We start from the raw sequence: 20,199 nt of genomic DNA, 5'->3' as shown, positions 1-20,199 counted from the left end.
GAACAAATTTCTCCCAGATGATGGTGAACTGAGGTCCTACCACACAAGATCTTTCTCAGGCATAAAACACTAATGTGCAATCCAGAGCAATGCTTAATTTTTGGTTGCTTGTAGCAAGCATCAAGGCCAATGAGATCTTTAAAAAAACCTTCTCCTGTGTTCCCAAGTGGTTTTTGAATATCAGAGGAGAAGATGAGATCTGTTTGTCAGTGAGCCCCTTGATTTGTGCAGTACCATTTGGGTTATACAGAAGATGTATCTTTCAGGGCCTTGCGTGGCGGGCGTGGTGGGGCTTACCATGCCACGGTACTGCCTCTTCGGAGACACAGTGAACACAGCATCACGAATGGAGTCCACAGGCCTGCGTGAGTATTTGGGACAGTCCCTGGGGTGGGTGGCTGAACAAACTTCTCAAGAGAGATGGCAAAATGAGCGTCTTTAGCTATAAGCATTGCAACTGAATCAGCTCTGAAGAAAAGGGCAAGTCAAGCAGCAAAATTCAAAGCAACCTGAAGGGGAGGGCATCAGCTTTGCCATCGTAGATCAGCCTTTAAAACACCGCCTTCTAGCTACAGTTCTCTGATTTGGATCCCATCAACCAAAATCAACATGAATCTTGCCCTAGATTTCTCCTACATGGGTTGGATCTTGCTTTCAGTGCTGAGAACCCTTAATTCCTGTTCTTGCACAGTAAAATGAATGCACTTACCTGTCATGACTAGTACAGTGCAAGGGTTGAAGCATATGAGGGCACTGCTTCCAACATGCTGGACAGAGAGAAAAGCAGACCACATCCAACGATGTCCTGCAACATGAAGGGCATCATTTGTGATGGCTTCATTTATCAACAATAACAACTCCATGAACAAGTGTTGGCAAGTCCTAACAAAATCCTTAAGCTTTCCTTCCTCTTAGGGTTTTCTTGACATTTTTCTTGGTGGGTTGATGTTCATGCTATTTTTCCCTCAATGTCTTGCCTTTGTTTACCTGAGGCTTCCAGTTATAACAGCACAGTCTACATGCACAGAGTGAATAGCTGCAGCAGACAAGACTGTATCATCTTTCAGCTGGTTCTTATTGTCCCATGGCTGGAGACTTCTAGACATGTAAAAGGAGCTGGTGGGGAAGAAACATATACGTGCTTTTCAGTCATATGTGTACTCAGATCTGCTGTTTGTTGTCCTTATCTAAGTCACAGATATGCAAACTATAGTGGCTGAACTGTGGATGACACAGTGGACAACTAGGGACATCAGTGTCAGAGCCCTGGCTGTGTTATGAATTTGCTTTTGATGTTCAGGCTGTCAGTTCAAATTAGTTTCCAAAGGCAACATCTCATACATTTTAAACCTTGATCTCTGAACTCCCTTTTGAAATTTTTGACCGCTCTAAGAAATTACCCATTATGGCTAGTTTACAAGCTACATGAAGCTTGTGCTATGTAATATTAAAATTTTGAGCTCTTGCCAGGCTAGAAATATGTTGCGGTATATATGCCACATTGGAAGTTTTCCATTATTTCATACAATCCTCACATTTCTAGCTCCAGTGATCTTGATTAGTCTAATTAAGACTAACAATTAGGCTAATCATTAATTAAGGAAAATTACCTTTCTTGTGATTGTGGCTGGCTTATTTTAAGAGTCATGCATTGCATTTGGAAAACAGTGGAAAGGAGGAAATACTTTGATAGAAGACTTCTAATGGCAAGACAGATATTTGAAGAATGTCAAGGTTTAGACCCTTGGAAGTTCAAGGTCCCACTGAGACTGGAGACAGCAGAAGCACTGCAGATACAAGAGCATCGTTATACGTTAATAGAAATGTATATAGATACACAGTAATAGGAATATTGTAGGCTAATGTCTCAGGAAATGTATCTCACAGCTGTGTGGTCTTGCTCTGCATGTTTGAAATAATATTCTTCTTTCTGATTATTCTGAAAAAAAAAAAAACCAAATTGGTTCATCCCTCATCCTTCAAGGGGGAAGGGAATATGATTGACACATTTGACATAATATCCCAACAAAAACAACAACAAAGAAAACTAAAATTTGAGGAAAATGTTTCAGAAACATCACCTGGCTTCTTCACACCAGAAGAACAACAAATTTCAGTGAGTTCCAGCAACAGCTGTAAAACAGATGGGAATTAGAGTCATAGAGTCATAGAATCATTTAGGTTGGAAAAGAACTTTAAGATTGAGTCCAACCGTTAACCTAACACTGTCAAGTCCACCAATAAACCATGTATCTAAACACCACATCTACATGTCTTTTAAATACCTCCAGGGGTGGTGACTCAACCCCTTCCTTGGGCAGCCTATTCCAATGCTTGACAACCCTTCTGGTGAAGAAATTTTTCCTAATATTCAATCTAAACCTCCCCTGGTGTAACTTGAGGCCATTTCATTTCGTCTTATTGCTTGTTACTTGGGAGAAGAGACCAATCTCCATCTTTGCCCTTTTTGTTCACAGTCTGTTAATGGTAGCTCTGGATGGAATCAATTACTGAAAAACCCAGGTTGATCTCAGCCACATTTTCATTATGTCCTCTTGCAAACTCCATCTCTCTGCTCTTCATCCCAACTTTCAAATCACATTAGGTGTCTGGAGCAGGACAGTTAGTTATTTTTTTCTTTCTTGCTCCCTAGTTATGCTGTGGAAATAGATAAAAATGGTATTTTTGATTCCAACTGATAATGTTGCTGAAAAACCACTTACTACCTTTCTTAAGAGCTGTATTTCTATACTTAGTGTATTTGGTATCCTTCTCCAGGAAGTCCTTATTGTAGATCTCATCTCACCCTGTGCTTGTTATAGCCCTACCTGGAAAGATCCATCCATCACCATCAAACTCTCTGTAAAGGAGCACCACACATTTACACCAGCTGCAGACCTGCATGCTTTGGAGCATTTTCCCTTGACATTATGAAGCAGTAGGGATTTTGCAATGTGTGTACAGTATAGTGATCCAGCTGTTTTGCTTTCTGTTCCCAGCTTACAGAATTCATGTCAGCCAAAGTACAGTGAATACACTTCGAAGTCTAAATGAAGGCTATGAAATTGTACCTAGGGGAAAAACAGAACTGAAGGTAAGAAGGCCATGGCTGTGTGAAATGCTTCACAGGGGAATTTTCTTGTCTCACATTTATTCACCGCCTTTCTTTTAGATCCTTCCCAAATTGTCCCCATCAGTTGTTTCAGTACATGAGGTAATTCCTGAAGGACCACAGGATGGAACAATCAATTGTATGGGATGTATCTAACTATTTATTTAGATGTCTGTTTGGTCCACCCTTGACAGACACTGATACTTTTCACAGTGTCCAAACAAGACAACACTAAATAATTCAAAACATCACTTCTTCCCTTACTTGGTCGATAGAAAGAAGTAGGATGTTTTCTTGCCTTAAACACCAAAAGAAGTCTGAATATGGCCCCATGTCCCTCAACAATCTTTCATGAGAAGTGGAATTATGTCACCCAAGTTCATATGTCTGCAAGTGGAGGTCCAAGGTAATTATTACAATGGAAAGAAACCTTCACATAGTTATTAAAGATAAATTGGCACTTTAGGAAATTCTTAACCTGACTTACTTTCAGTGTCCAGTTTATATGAAGATGAATGTCACCCTAGAAGTGCCTTTTTTCCTCTACTTCTCCAGTCAAAGGTGATTGACTCTGATGCAGATGCCTATATTTCACCAGATGCATCTCACCTTAAAAGCTCTATCATCAGTGGTGGGAGAGGAAGTTATTATACTGATACTCAGCCCAGCAACTGTTGTAAAATCTCTAAATTAATGATGTTAGTACTGACACATAAAATGATTAGAGACCCTGTAATTTCTCATTTCTGTTAAGCTGTGTAGTTTCAATGACCCAGATCAATGAGGGTCATTTGTAGATGACAATTTGAACAAGGGCTCTTCTTTAGGATAGTGAAATTCAGATCATCCCTGAACCATGGTGAAGGAGAGCCCAAGATTTCCAGCCATGCTCTGTCTCTGGGTATATATGAATCCCTCAGAAACCCAGTGAGGAAGTTACGTATTGAGCAGAAGGTGGTCAGAAAACTGCACTTTATCTGGATTTTTGTTTTTATTTTAGGGTAAAGGAGTAGAAGACACATATTGGCTAGTTGGGAAAAGGGGCTTTCTGAAGCCCTTACCTAAACCTCCTGAAATAAAGCCAGGGTAAGTGTGACTTCATCTCTGTTCAGTACATTCATTAAAAAGTCCTTGCTGGAGTTCACAGATTGAATATCTGTCTTTCCATGGTATCTGTTTGCAAAGTCTACATCATTTTCCTTAGATCACTTACATTTTCAGGCATAGTCTGGGACTCAGAAGTGCTGTGGTTTCTTTAATGCCTCTCTTTAATCACAGTTACCAGAAAGTGGCCAGGAAACTTGCTGCTTCCACCCCCCCCCCCCCCCCCCCCCCCCCCCCATAGTCCCTTGGAGGTGGAGCACCAGGGTTTTCCTTCCTGAGTCTCCTTCCTACTTTGTGTGCATATGGGAGACACACAGGTAGGGACACTTTCATAACTCTGGTGTCATTAGCGTATGGGTGACACTCAGATTTTTCTCTTCTTCCATCAAACTCCTGAAGAAAACACCAGCCTCATTCACCACATAAACATGTTTCTTCCCTGTAGCACTGCTCATTTGAACAGACCAATAAGGAGACTTTGTGTTGTAAAAATATGGCACCGTTAGATAATTAAAGACTTAATGATGTTGCCTCCATACCAGCAGCAATGAGCAAAGATTGAGCACTTGAAATTCATTAAGCCATTCTTTAACTTTGCAATGCCTGACTTCGCAAACAAGTACTCCCTGTTTGGCTGTCATATGCTGTATGCCTGGAAAGGATGTTGTGGTCAGGACATAAAACCAGGAGTAGGATTTGCTTGACAAGAACAGCGTAGTCACCCACATTAAAGCCAGTCAACCTTGACTCCCTTTATAGTCAACAAAGAGAAATACATGCTCAGGGGTCTGATTTGACTGGCCTGCTTGGACGTCTGTATTAGAAGATGAATTACCCTTGAAAGGTGCCTGTTTTGTTGACTGTAAAGAGGTCCTACAGTCATTAGCTCAGAGATAGATGCCTGACAGCAAACAGGGTCTGTTTTTATTTTGACTCTGACTTCTCCTGAGCAATCTTGTTCTAAATTTTGCCTTACTTCCTCTTAGTAAAATTAAGATGGCTTTTATCTCTCTTTGCAGATAATAGTTAACTATTATTGAGCAGTTGCATACAGGGCAGTCGATGTGCTCAGAGCCCTCCCAGAGCTTTCTTGGAGTAGCATGGAATTAACAGTATTTTGGGCCATAGCTTATAAGTTATTTGGGTGTCAATCAGGGTTGAAGATAGAAGGTTGCTGGAAAATAATTTTTGAGAGACAGTATTTCTTAGGCTTGGAGACATTTTATTGATAGAATCATAGAATACCAGGTTGGAAGGGACGTTAAGGATCATCTGGTCCAAACTTTCTTGGCAAAAGCATGGTCAAGAGAATATGTCCCAGCACCCTGTCCAGCTGAACCTTAAAAGTGTCCAATGTTGGGGAACTCACCACTTCCCTGGGGAGATTGTTTCAGTGGCTGATTGTTCTCATTGTGAAAAATTTTCCTCTCGTGTCCAATTGGAATGTCCCCAGGAGTAACTTGTACCTATTACCCCTTGTCTCTTCCATGTGACTCTTTGTAAAAAGGGAGTCTCCATCTTTGTTGCCACCCTTTAAATACTGGAACACAGTGATAAGGTTTCCCCTAAGCCTTCTCTTCTCAAGGCAGAACAAACCTAAATCTCTAGCCATTCCTCACATGGCAGGCTTCCCAGTCCCTTGAACAACTTTGTGGCCTCCTCTGGGTCCTCTCCAGCCTCTCCACAGCTTTTTTGTATAGCGGGGACCAAAACTGTACACAGTATTCCAGGTGTGGCCTGACAAGCCCTGAGTAGAGTGGGATAATGACTTCTTTATCTCTGATGGTGCTGCCCTTGTTGATGCAACCCAGCACCCCATGGGCTTTCTTTGCCACTGCAGCACACTGTTCACTCATATTGAGCTTGTTCCCCAGGCCCTCCAGGTCCCTTTTCACAGAGCTGGTCCCCAGCTAGGTAGATCCCAGCCTGTGCTGCACTCCTGGATTATGTTTTCCCAGGTGCATTGTTAATTGCAATATTGTTAATACTTGATGGAAATGAGCTATTGAGTAATGTGTGTTGATACCAATGATGCATTATTCATGGGAAATATGAAACTTGGAGGAACTTTGCCAGATTAGCAAGGTGGGTTGGCTTACCATGCAACCAAAGAAGCACCAAGACTTCTTCTTTAAGAGTAGGTTCTTCTCATCCTTATTTTATCATCTAGAAGTCACATGTTAGGCCTCTGTTGACTGTTGAGGTTCCTCCCATTATCCTCAAAGAGCCTGTCCTCTGGTCATATATGCCAAAGTCAGACTTATGCAGTCCTGAGCTTTTTCTAAACATGGATTGTAAATGACAGAAGATACATCAAGTCCAGGGGGACAATAGGAGGAGACAAAAAATTTTCCCATACCTAGATCAAGGCATCTTGAGCATCCTTATGTAACCTCAGAAGAATCCACCAGTAGCACTGCAGAGAGGGAGGTGATCTTCTGCTCTTGCCCTAAGGCCCTGATCCTCAGTGTTCTTTTGCAGTTTTTCTGTCCTCATAGATCATCATACAGTGGATGAAGGAATGTGAAAGTGTAGTGGTTTAAGCCTAGCAGGCAACTGAGCATCATGCAGATGCTTGCTCACTCGTTTCCAATGAAATTGCTGAAATTTCTGAGAGAATATATCTGATTGTTTCGTAGTAAATCTCAAGACACCGCCAAATGACTAACAAAGGAATAATTGTTGCACCTACATAATCTGAATTTAATTGATAGCCATCAACATCTTTGTTTAATCCCAATTACAGGCTTACTGGAGGCATTAGTTTGGAATGTTCTCATTGATTTCCATTGTCTGCACTAGGCTTGCATACATTGACAGTTATGTAAGGACATTGAGATAAATGTACTTTACTCTTAAAACCCAGGTGCTGTGAGTGACATGGCTCACACAGGATACAAAACATTTTAATTAAGAAGAAAGGTAGTTCAATTAAAAGACCTAATATGCTTTTTACCACCCCTACTTTCTTCCAACCGTGCACAGAAGAAAAGGTTATTTTTAAAATTACCGTTATGTGAAGTTGCTGAGGGTCTGTGTATCTGTCTTCAGAAGAAGCATACTGGAAATCAATCAAGAAACCCTTCAACATGCACTTTTTATGGGATAGGGTGGAGGTTCAGTAATAATCCCAGGACACAGGGAAAGTGCAAGTTTAATATCCAGATTGCAGTGCTGGCTCCTGCCCCAAAGAATTTTCCTTTTTGAAGGATAACTTCCTTCTTTCTGTGTCTGATCAAATCTCAGTTTTACCTGCTTTACAGGGGAGCTTTAGGTTAACTTTGTATCACATAGAACAGGACAGGCAGTTCAATAGGCTCCTTAGTCCTTTCCTTGCTCCAAGGCAAATTTCTACACCTTCCCTGGCAGATGTTTGCCTTGTGATTAATATTATTTCTCCTTCCTTGCAGCTTGTTAGGATTTGTATTGCTGCATCTCAGGATCTTGTGGGTTGGGGCTGCATTGTGCAATAACCACAGAAGGCAAAAAAAAACCCACTTTTCCACAAAAGCCTGTGACATGAAATAATTCAGATTAGGGTGGACATAGCGAATGTGTGACAAGATGATGAAATAGCAAAAATAATCATGCTGAGCTGTCAAGCCGCAGTCTACTTGTAACACAGATTTTTTTTTTTTTTTTTTTTTAAATTTCACTCTCAGATAGATTTAAAGGAAGGCTGTGAGGTTTTCCTTGAGCATACACCAGGAGTCTAATTTTAGGGCTGAAGAGCAGCTATGGAAAAAGCACAAAATTGTTAGTTTATAAATGTGGCATATTGGAAGTTGGCATCCTGTGATGCTCTGAGACAGGCAGCACCTTGTTAGTACTGGTGGAGCACTCCTCTTGTTCAAAACAGCAAAAAAGATATGAGGTTATACAAATCTAGCATACACAAATCTGACCTGGACTAAACCACAGATGCATTTGCCATAACACTGAAAAAATATCTAGCACTAGGAAAAATACAATAGCTAATGAAATTCAGAAAATCAAAAACAAAAACAAAACAAAACAAAAAAAAAACCCAAACAACCAAGCAACCAAAAAAAAAAAAAACCCCAACCCAAAAACAACCAAGAGCCAGGATCCTATTCATTTGCAGTTCCAGGGAGATGAGTGACATACTTAGTCTTCTGACTTTCCAACTTTTACCATCCTGTTTCAGAAATCCTGTGCTCTGGTACTGAATACAGTGCTCTCAATCAGCAGGAGTCCTCTAACACAGGAGGTAGTTTTATCTAGAAATTTTCCATTTCTAACACTATTTTTAAAATTAGCTATGGAAAGTTAACTGGAAAAATAATAATAAAAAAAAAAGGAATACAATTCATCAAAGAAAGATACTGCTCATGTGACATCTCAAGGGCTTTTAACCATGAATTCAGTGCCCAGGAAAAGAACATATGAGTTTTGGATTTTTATCATTAAACCCAGATCCCTTCTCTTGTATGAAATCATGCAGTAGGTCTTATGTCCACAAGGACCAATAGAGCATCTAACCCATCACCATCCACAATGACAAGTACAACCTAACGTGAGAAATCATCAATAACTGAAGATGCAACCAGGGTTGGAGGAAGTTTTTGGGCTCTCCTGCCCTCACATACATGAGGATCAACCCTAGAGAAAGCACCAATATCCTTGTTTAAATATGAAATAAGTGAGAAGCAGTGAAGGGTACTCAAAGAATTCATCTCCCAACACCAGATGAGAAACAACTTTTTACGAGCCAGGAAACAGACACCCATTAGGACAACATGGCTTCTTCTACCCAATACAAAGGTGTCATTGCCTTGTCTATGTTGAGGCACCCTGGAAGGATGGGAAATGATCAATAGAGGGTCTCTAGTGTTGCTGTTGCTGTTGATGTGTCTCTCAGGGTGGATAAGCAAAAGGATTTCCATTCAGGCTATTTGAAGTTTTTTACCCAATGCACTTTTAAATCAGAAATAAAAGAGCTTGTGGAGCAAACAGCACTGAAAAACTTCTGTTGTTCTTACATAGCTGGAATTATACAACAGCATCACATTTTATAAATAAACTTTATATAATATATAACAAGAGTTATTTGGGGAAACCAAAGCATCCTCTGGCTCATAGGCTTTATCACCCAAAGTCAGGACAGACGCTTTTTGCTTTACAATCAATGCTTTCTTTTCAAATGATTTCTGAGCCCCTAACACAACGGCAAAATGAATAAAAATAAATATTCTGTCCATGGCTATGGCATAATGGAGGTGAGAAAAAAGATTTATTTTTCTATGAAATATGATTGAGGGGAGGAAGGGAACAAAACCCAGTGACTCATCTCCCTTTGAACAAGGCTGTCTGACTTGGAATGTGGTTACTCCAGCTGATATATTTAAACAAGATCTTTTTGAGCAAGCTGAGGTTTCTGGAAGAATTAGCTGGAATATTAGGTTAGAAAATTACTGCTGATAGCAAGAAACCCTAAATGCAGTGTTCAGAAAGGAAGCAAAGTCAAGTAGTGGCATTGTTTGGCTGGAAGACATGATTCAGTGCGCTACCTGTTGTCCCTTGGATATTTCTACAGACTTAGGGAAAGGTAGTTCTGAAACTGTTCTCAGGACCTGGCTGGCTTTGTGAATCGTATTCTATCTTGCAGGCATAGTCTTGGGCATGGCTGAGGTGTGCCCAGATGTGCCTGGATGTGCCCTGTAGTTTCTTCTGTCTCCCTCAGACAGGCTTGGAGGTGAAGTGGGAGGTGAAGGTCCCTCTGAAGGATGTTTTTGCAGAGGGACAGAAAGCAGCAATCAGCACCTCGACAGCAGGAGATGCTGTCTAGGGTAGGCACTGGCTGCAGTTCATCTGAGGGTGTTTCTGGATCTGCCCATATTTCCCTTGAAAAGCGAAGCGGAGGGAAGCCCAGTGACAAGTGACCTGAGCTGTCTGAACAGGACTCAGCTTGAGTCTAAGAACATTTTTATGGTGTTGCACCTGCTGTGCAGGTTGACCAAGTGAGATGTCTATTCGATCAGGGTACACTGCTGTCTGTGCCATCTAAACAGGCTTTCTTGTTACATAGCAGCTCATTTATGAACAGTGCTGAGGGATAAGAGGGAAGAGAACCAAGGAGAAAACATCTCAGAGCTTCTTTTAGCCTCCTCTGCTCCCCAGCCAACTGCTTCTACAAAGCTACCAGCCATTAGAGTAAGAAAAACTGGAGTATGATTAAATGTGAGTTAAAATAAAATAAACCACCTCAGAAACAAGTAGCCCCAAAGACAATCCTGACTGATTTAAAGACAAAGGTGTGTGGGAAGCAGTCAATGAAAAGGCTCCAGGCTGGTTGGAGCAGGACCACAGAGCTGAGGTGTAATGGGGTGCCCAGGATAACTGAACCTTGCAATAGGGTATGCATTGCTGCAGCATATGGGTTTATGCTAAGTGGGGATAAGAGAAAGAGAAATGAGGGCAGAGAAGACTGTGTCTGCATCTGTATGACCCAGGTTTCGAGGCACTATGAGTTGCAGTCATTCTCACCAAGGGTATAGAGTTGCCAAGTCATAAATATGCTCTGTCTATGGATCTGAGACTTTCACCCTGAAACTGGGAACTAGAAGTTGTACTGGCTGCCTAAGGTTCAAGCCAGGAGCTTGTGTTTCCAATACTCAGAAAAATATATTGTAGCACACCACATGCAGAAAATAGAAGACAAATTCCTTAACTGCCCAAGGAGCTGGGGTGCAGGACCTTACAGATTTTCTCCTGCTGGCTTTTGAAACAAGGTCGTGAGAAAAAAGGACCTTGGAAAAATAACAACTGACTTCAGACAGAGGTGTTTTGCGAGAGGTTGGGATGGATCAGCCCTCTCTGGTTGCTCAGACATTAGTGAGTTCAGGATATGTGTCAGTGCTGTTTGCATTGAATCTTTCTTGTTATTGTGCTGTGGATGAAGATCAAGTCGTTAGCAAAGGGTTATTTGATATTTGTCTAAGCAGTGCTTAAAGGTGAAGCTCGGGCAATCTGATACTGTGCTTGATCCTCAAATATTCTGGTCAGGTCTTCACCTTCTGTGGGTCACAACCTGTTGCACTATTGTGCAGAAACAGGCAGCAACCTCCTCTGCTCCTCTGGATGAAGTTCTCCTGGGTGGACTCAAAGATCAAGACCCTCATGCTTATCCATGTGTGGCTGCATTTTACTACTGCTTGCACAAAGGGGTTGGAAATAAAATATTCCTCTTCCCTCTCCAACTGATAGGATTTAATCTTATTAAAAGTTACTTAATTCTAGCATAAACACCTTTATCTGAGCTGGTAATCTTACACATCTTTTAGAGTCAATGAAGAGAAACAGGCACTTCTAGGTGCAGCTCTTCTGACCCACAGAGGACATCTACTTTGGGATAAACCCCTGCTGTGGTCTAGCAGTGCCTGCTTCCCTCCAACAGCTCAGAAGAGACCCCAAGATATTTGGCTCATGTGGAGATATCTCTGTTGCAGATAGATAATTTTCAGGGTGATGAATCCTACCTGAGTTGTAGATTCCCAGAAAAAGCCATCCCTCATTCAGCTCATTGGGATTATATCCTCCTGGCTTCTCTGTCCTTGGGACTCAGCCCTAAAGGCTCCAGCACTCAAGAGAGGTTTCATAAACAGGCATCAATGTTTCCATAAAAAAGAAACATGTTCCCAGAGCTGAGGATTTAGGTAAGGCATGGAAGGATAGCTTGGTTAGGTGTTTCCATTTGTAGGACATAATTGGCAAAAGAGCTAAAACTTGACTCTCATCTCCCTTGGGAAAATCTGTTAAATTTGTGCTAAGCTCTCAGGGAAAACTGACTGTCTCTAGGGACAGCTAAATAGGATTTCCATTTGGAAATGTGACCATGGCTTTGAGAGATGAGAGTTTCTGAAAGCAACACCCATGGAAGATCAAAAGGCACTGAGACAGGAGCTGAATTAACTGAAGGCAAGATCTTCACAGCAGTTTTGTTATGCTCTTCCCTTTGATGAATGAGGGGGAAGATCAGAGGAATAATGGAATAATTCTCACAGGATTCATCTTGTCTAATAGATTCTGGATACAGCCATGATAGATATATAGTTTGTGCTCCTCAATCAACGAAGTCATTCATCTCATACTGAGAGAAATGTCTAAGATATTCCAAGAGTTCTCTGGATGTGCCTGGCTATACAGACTACAAAAGATGCCTGTCTCAGACCAGGCACTTAGGGACACTTAAAATTAAATTAGTTAACTTCACCCTTTGCAATAAGTCAAGCTGAAGTGATACAAGAAGGGAATAAATACAATCAGAACCAGGCCCAATATTTGTGTTCCTTTTTTTGCACCAGAAGACACTTACCTTTCACTTGGTCTCCATTACAGTCTGTTCTTTATTGTAGATGAAACTGAACTGCTTCTTTCTCTAATGGCCTACATGTTCACTGCAGGTGTAGAGCTCATGGGTTACCCTCGGAAGAAATTGCAGAGTTCAAAAGGAGGAAAGCTGAAAAACTCCTTGGCAAAAGAGCCTAGATCTGAGGTAGTAGCTGTAGGACAATCCCAATGTAGCTCTGCTATTTAGTGGCTTCTTATGTGTTATTTGTCTGCACTTTGCTGGTTTTAGTGTCATGCTGCTTTTTTTTTTTTTTTTTTTTTGGTCAAAAATATGTATTATTCTTTTAAAGTGTCTTATTCAAAAGGTGCTTGGAACAGCAGCAAAGATGTATAAAGGTAGTAGTAGCCTTACTGGATGATTTCCTAGCAAATTTATGACCTGTTATCGCATTCATTCCTGAAAGACATACAGCATTACTGTGTTTACCCGCAGTGTATTATCAGTCCACTGGATGTCGATGTGCTCTGTGCCAGGAAGAGCCCAGTCCATGGTAAACACAGAGGTAAAGCTAGAGTTCAAGCCTAGAAGGGTCCAAATTGCCTACTTTTGCTTTCCTGTAAAGTATATCTTCTACCTAGTGCAATTCCATATCTCATGACATGAAGCAGGATGCAACTTTGTTATTCATCATTATGGTATATACTGGTATGAGAAATAAATACAGATTTAGGATGATTTGGCTGGAATTCAGAAGTTACATGGAGTATGACAGCATGACCTGAGGTGCCTGATCAAATAGGTGCTACCAGGGCAAGGCTGGCATATAAGTATGCACACCCACACATGCAATAGAGGAACTGATGTCCTGTGAAAATGCTGTATGGTTGGTTTTTAAAGTAATTTCTCTGACAGTAGCAATAATGTTTCTGCTCTGTGCCTCTGAACTAGCTTTTACTTAATTTCCACTTTCTTAGAAAAAAACCACTCATTTTTATTTTTTCCCCATCACATCTTTCTTCTCCTCCCCTTTTCTTCTACTCTGTGTCAGCTACTACTTCTTTCTTGGTATACAAGGACGTTTCCCATCAACACATTGGAAGGCATATCTTCTTCATCCAACACCAGAAAGGCCTAAAAATAAAATAAAAAAAATAATATTTTCCTTGTTTCCTTAGTGGTTGCAAAACTTTTAGGTTCATATTTGACAAGGACATCAGCTCTTCCTCATGAAATTCAATTAATTAATTTTCAGGGTGGATCCTCCAGTGAATCTTAAATTGCATTGGGTTGATCTATTTGGGTGATTTCTTAAGATTCAGCAATTTGCCTTTAGATCTCTTTCCTGGTTTTTGTGCTTGGTTGTCCTTGTCTGCCCTTGGTCTCCCACTGAATGTGAGAGTGAAGGGAATGTGATGTGTGCTGAGTTTGGAAGCCCTGGCTCTTCTCTTGTTGCATCCAGATTTAATAGCCTGTCCTCAGGCACAGGTAACCAGACTGTCAAACACCATCTGCAGAATCTTAGGTCAATTAATAAAATAAAATTCCCTTGAATGATAACAAAAATCATTAGATATTTAGTGTTACAGTACAGGGTGTCACAGCAGCCAACCCTGCATACCTAGTTCTGATGCCAGTGCTATTAGTTGACTTTGCTATAGTCTTACATCTACTTTAAAGTATATTTATATACTTTCTAGATATCTAGTAGATACTTTAAAGACAGATCATCCTGTGCTGTCATTAAGGGCAGTTTCATTAGCTTAACAATTCCATATTATTAATTAGTCATTAGTATGAATAGTCCTTGGGCCTAATAATATTAATTCCTGTCCTTTCAAGACCTCACATCTTACACTCTTGGAGTAGAAACACAGAATTATAGAATCACATAATGGTTTGGGTTGAAAGGGACCTTTAAAAGTCATCTAGTTCCAACCCCCCTGCAATGAGCAGGGACAACTTCAAGCAAATCAGGTTGCTCAAAGCCCTATCCAATCTGACCTTGAATGTTTCCAGAGATGGGGCGTCTACCACCTTTCTGGACAACTTGTGCCACTGTTTCATCACCCTCATCATAAAAAATTTCTTCCTTATATATAGTCTGAGTCTACCCTCTTTTAGTTTAAGACCATTATCCTTTGTCTTATAGCTACAGGATCTTGACTTCCTGTAGTCAGTTTTATATATATTTCTGTTCTAAGGTAATTACTTGTTCATTGTACACAGCAATGGCATGTACAATTTAAAACCATATATCTATGTGCATACACAACAATTTCCCAACTATTTATTTTTAATTTCAATACAGTCACCATGGCGTTATTAGTATGGGTTAACATTTTGTTCTTTTTGGTTTTCAACAGCTGGAATGATACTTTCTTCTCTTATACACAGTAAATTCGATTTCATACGATACTTTATGTAGGACAGGACAGCTGCAGAGTTGAGACCTACCTAAAGCCGTACCATTTAGTCAGCTTCTGGCCTTCTACAAGTCATTGATGTTTGTTTTGTCTCTGAAATGCCCACTGTTATAACAAATCTGTGCCCACCAACAGATGGTAGAACCTGGACATCATGGACACTTGGAGCATCATAACAAATGATCCTCTTCAGCTCTGTCACAAGAGTCTGGATCTAGATGTAGTCTCTCAGCCAACTCTTAAGTCCTGGTACTCAGCAGAGCTTATTCCGTCAGGAACAGTACCAAGCTAAGGCAGCAAAACCAAACCTGGATCTGAAATGGATGTCAGGGTTTTCTGGTTCTCTGCCCATCCTGGCTGGGCTTGGTGAGATCATGGGGCTGTCAGAGCATCTGGACCTTCATATTTCTCATCGGTGGCAGTGAATCATCTCAAACCCAGAGAAGCTCAGCTGATTAACAGGAGTATCCTTTATTACCAGCTAAGGGCTTTATGAGACTTGTGATGCACAGTTTGGAATGTTTTTCAGGAGCAGCTGAAGCCCTTTGGTTGTTTTATGTAAATGTAATTTACATTTGTAAAGTGGATATGTTTGGATTTAAGCTCTATGTATCTCATTAACCCATGCAACAGCTCCAGCAGTTGCATGGTCTACTGGGACGACCACATCCCTACAGTTCTCTACCAACAACCCTCCTTGCCTGATGATTTTTGATGGCTTTGAGAAAGTCTAATGTTTCTGGTTTGTCTGACACAAAATGATGCAAAACTAAAGGCTATTCCTTAGTGAGCCAGGTTGCTAACTCCTCTCTTCTCTGTTTTACAGCCACAACTCTCCAGATGTACTGACCAAGAAAATCAAATCTGTCCTGAAGGACACAAAGAGGACACTGACAAAAGCAACCTTTAAAGAGCTGGCGAACATGAAGGAGGATGGAATAAGTATTGAAGAGGATGAAATCTGAGAAGAACACAGTAAAGAACTAGTAAGATCGGGATGGACACCTTGAAGCCAACCCAGCAGAGGAGCTCACACCTTCCATTTAATTCCCTTCCAGCCCAAAGCAATATAATTGAGGAAGCCTCTTAGATCTTGCAGAGGGTGAACTTGAGCAGGCACTTTAATCCTGACCATCATTTCTTGTGAAATTGGGCACCAGCTCAGAGCTGTATGTGTGTTTTTGACAGGGGTCCACAGGGGAGAAAAGTAATGGTGATAATGATGGTAACACCAGCTTTGCATCAGCATCTGTCACAAGGATGAGCCCAAAGGATATTTTAGGTAGGTCTGCATGGCAGCACAAACATGTCCAGCTGCACCTGGGCCTGGATTTTATCAATAATGCCAAGTGCTAAAGTGGTTTAACTGTTTTGCGTTAAATATAATTGTTGTTGTTGTAGGAAACTCAGGTTTCATGAAAATTAGTGCGATTCAGAATAAAATGTTTTTGACAGCAACAAAAAATATTTTTTACTCCCCACAAGAGGAAATTTTGAATCAAATTGTTTTGTTCCTCAATGTACGTCAATTTAAGCTGAAACATTTTATTTTAAATTGACATTTCAGCTGAAAATGCCATTTTAATGATATTTTCAAACTGAAATGACAGTTTTGAAATGAAACAGTTTGGTATGAATCAATATTTGTTTCTAAATGCCAAAATGTGATTCTGCTCAAAATGTCAAAATATGTCATCTTCACAATTCCAGATCTAAACTGGAAGAACATTTTGTTTCACTTTATACACACACATATATAGCATATCTAAAACATTTTATGATTTTCATCCCAAAGCAGGATGAAAACAGAATGCCAAGATATTGTAGAATGGAGATGCAGAGAATGACATCCTGCAGTTCCTTTAGCTGAGTAATAATAATAAGATATAAATTTTTTTTCCTGCAAAAGTGGGGCAGTACATCACTTCAGCAGTGCAAAGCCTAAAACACATCACTCTTTTTCCTTCTCAATCTCCAAGTGGCCTCAAAGGCAGCTGTCTTCAAAGTAAACCTCCCAGTGAGTAAAAATACCTTTCTGCAAAGGACTAGCATTTGGCCTGTAGGCATTTCTCTTGGAGCACACTTCATCTAGGCCAAATAATTTTGTTGCTGGCCACTACTTCCTCCAGGTTTTTTACTCTTGTTCAACATCTGGCTTCTAACACACTTCTGGGAATTGTTGTTTTTGCTTCTGCAGGGCTGAAAAGAACTGCAGATATGGTAATTTAATCAATATTACCACCGGAAGGTGCTCACTGAAAACATGGAGACCTTTCTCAAGCTAAGTTTGAACTCTTCTCATCAGAGCAACCAGATCAGGTTTTTATCATTCAGATGATAAATAAGTCAACAACCACTTGACAAACCTTCTCTGGTCATTACAAATATCTTTATGAAACGAGGAAATCCAGACTCCACAAAGCTAAGGAAGATAGTATTTTCACAACAAATTCACTGTAGCAAGTATAAAACACATCTTCTGTCAAAGTAAGAGTTGTTTGGAGTATAAACATCTGAAAAGTGAAAATGGAAGGGAAATTTGTTAATGATCTTTAATAATGAGATTTTACTCTGTGGCACCTGGTTTTGTGAAAGAAGCTTTTACCTATTTAGTGGTGAGAGTTGATATTCCAGGTGGGAGAAGTTGGCCCTGGAAAGATATCTGTCAAAAGGCTCATACGACACTTGAGCTGTCAAAGAGGGCTTAGGAACGCTTTCACCTTCTGCACTGTGCTCACTGTCTGTTTGCAAATTCATTTAAGAATAAAGTCCTATAGAAGAAACATGGGCCAGGCAATTCTGACACAATATACCTCAGTATACAGTTCCAGGGAGGGACATTGTCTGGATTGGTCTGTGCAAATGTGAGTTTAAAATCAAACAATTTCTGCATAATTCATTATTTTCCCATTATTTTCCCATGTTAAAAACACTGATCAGTGCTGTTCTGTTGCATACTCGTGTGGTTTCAACCAACCTGGCCTTACGTCTTGGCTAAAGGGAATTGCAAGTTGTGGCAGGCAGAAAGCACATCCTCCCTATGGAGGACAGAAAAGCTCTTCCTCTGCTCTCGGTGTCATATTTCCATGCAAGTGAGAGTTACATCAATGGATTTTGCTTGAAAAGGCCTATGTGGAATCAAGGCTGGCCTCCAAATGAAGAGAAATACCTACAACGATGTGCAAAAGGAGAATCATCTGGCTAAATCTAGCCCTATAAGTTGCAGTCTGAGACAGTCACCCAGACTGGTCCCCTAACAGTCAGAGAAGGGAAACAGGCACTTCCCAGGAGTGTTTCTTAATCTCCTACATGTAGAAACTTCTGTGTGTGCCGGGTGTCTCAGCTCCCACTACAGTTAATGGAGATCAAGTCAAAAAGTCCAAGGAACCTAATGACTCAGCTGTGCCTAAAATGGGTGCCTACATCTGGCTAGCAGTCACCCCTAAACTTCACTGACTACTGGCAAGGTCTCCATTCAAACAACGGGAGCCTGGTGCATGCAGAGATACACAAATGGAGATACCTGTGATACAATTCAGCTGCTGAAACACAGGTGCTTAATGCCATTTAAGATGCCATAGAGTACCTACAACATCCAGTCAAAGCTGCTAAAGAAGATACAGGATCAGACCCTTTTGCAATGGCAGCTGGAGGCCAGGCAGCAGACCCTAAAATCTGAAATAATACCAGACAGGTATGTTTTATGAGATATGCCTTTAAAGTTGGGTGTCTTAAACCCAAAGTGAATCCCATCCCAGATTACCTGCATTCAGATGGATGAACCATGCCCTAAAAGTGTTCGCCGTCGACTAACAGGAGCTGCACTGATCAGCTCAGGTGGAGAAACCTACTTCACAGGTGAATAAAGTCAAGTTGGATGAGCTTCACTCCCACACAGATATCACCATTGGTTCAGAGGAGGTGCTGGACTCCCCGACCTTTTCCCTCAGTCTGGAAACTCTGCTATTTGGCTTGCCTAGATGTGCTAACCCTCTCTGAAACACTTGTTTTTCCCAGCACACAAGCAAAATGGATATAAAGGAAGATACATATGAACAGAAAACACAATCTGTGAAGCGAATTACCCCCTGAAAACCTTCCCATCAATCCATTTAGCTGGTAATCTGGCAGTGAACAGGAGGGACAGAGACCTTCTATTTCTGCTATATATCAAATTAAACATATGTAAATGCATGCATACAAAAAAAAAAAAACAACCCCAAAACAAAAAAACAACCCAACAAACAACACACCTCTTCAATCTACCACTATGCATATATTCTCCTTCCCAAAATCTACACATAGGTTCAGATACATATAAATTTCAATTTTGGGGTACCTGTTTTTTTATTTCATGCTTACCCACTAAGAAATAATCTTTTGAGTGTGTGTTTTTGTTAGTCCAAGAAAAGATAATTTTAAGAAAATGCTGGGTAGCCAAAAATTGAATTTTCCAGCTGAAGATGATTTAAACAAGAGGATTTTAATCTGCCCTTCTGCACAGTTTTTGGATTCTTTCTTCAGCCTGTAGTCTTCTAAAATAAACAACATTCTTTGAATTTATTAAAAAAAATAAAATAGTAAATCTGTGGGAAAGGGTAGCAGAGAAGCAAAGTTCTAATCACTGATGACTTTAGTAATCCCAGGATAATTCTTAATTCTCTTTGAAGCCAGTGGTATTTTTTGCCTCTTAACTTCAACAGGAAGAGGCCAAGGACTCATCCCTGAGTGTGATAACCTCTACTGTTAGAAAGCCATAAAATATATTTATATTTTCCTGGCATTGTTCTGTTTAGACAGGTTTAGGTTTACTCATGAGATTTCTTCCCATACTAACTGTGATTATTGTATCAGGATCTTTTCTTGTTATTTTGCTCCTAAAGCTAGTGTTTGGATGTTGTAATGAAGAAGATGGGGGCTGGAAGCAGCAAATGTAAATTTTGTAGCTCCACATCAGACTTCTCAGGTGACTGCGGACAAGTCACTTGGTGGATTTCTTGGATAGTGAAGCACACACTCTAGAAACCACTATCAACAAGAACCTACCATGTGATTGCTGGAGGTTTAACAACTAACGTTATAGGGAGATTTTTAATGTAATCGTGCAAACCCGCTGAGAGCTGTAGAAGATATATTTATGCACAATATACACTGTCTGAATATAGTTCATATTTCATACAGTATTTTTAACAGTGAATTAAAACCAAATGCCAATAAATATCCTTGGAGACCTATCCCTCCACCTGAAA

General features: G+C 40.5%; 1 protein-coding gene across 2 annotated transcripts in view; it reads left to right on the top strand.

Annotated features, from left to right (window-relative positions):
* Positions 1 to 20,199, top strand: part of GUCY2F (guanylate cyclase 2F, retinal) — a 49,840-nt gene extending 29,641 nt beyond the window's left edge. Inside the window, exons 16-20 of one of the 2 annotated variants that reach the window (XM_032990982.2) lie at positions 267 to 365; positions 3,000 to 3,094; positions 4,113 to 4,198; positions 12,640 to 12,731; positions 15,777 to 15,889. In XM_032990982.2, the coding sequence (XP_032846873.2) occupies positions 267 to 365; positions 3,000 to 3,094; positions 4,113 to 4,198; positions 12,640 to 12,724 (365 nt within the window). In that variant the 3' untranslated portion in view covers positions 12,725 to 12,731; positions 15,777 to 15,889. Of the gene's footprint in view, positions 1 to 266; positions 366 to 2,999; positions 3,095 to 4,112; positions 4,199 to 12,639; positions 12,732 to 15,776 lie in introns of both variants that reach the window. The other variant, XM_032990981.2, reaches the window with a different exon arrangement.

The sequence above is a fragment of the Tyto alba genome, unplaced genomic scaffold (assembly GCF_018691265.1).
Source record: "Tyto alba isolate M040663 unplaced genomic scaffold, T.alba_DEE_v4.0 Super-Scaffold_2, whole genome shotgun sequence".
Lineage (NCBI taxonomy): Eukaryota > Metazoa > Chordata > Aves > Strigiformes > Tytonidae > Tyto > Tyto alba.
This window is presented reverse-complemented; position numbering and strand designations above follow the sequence as displayed.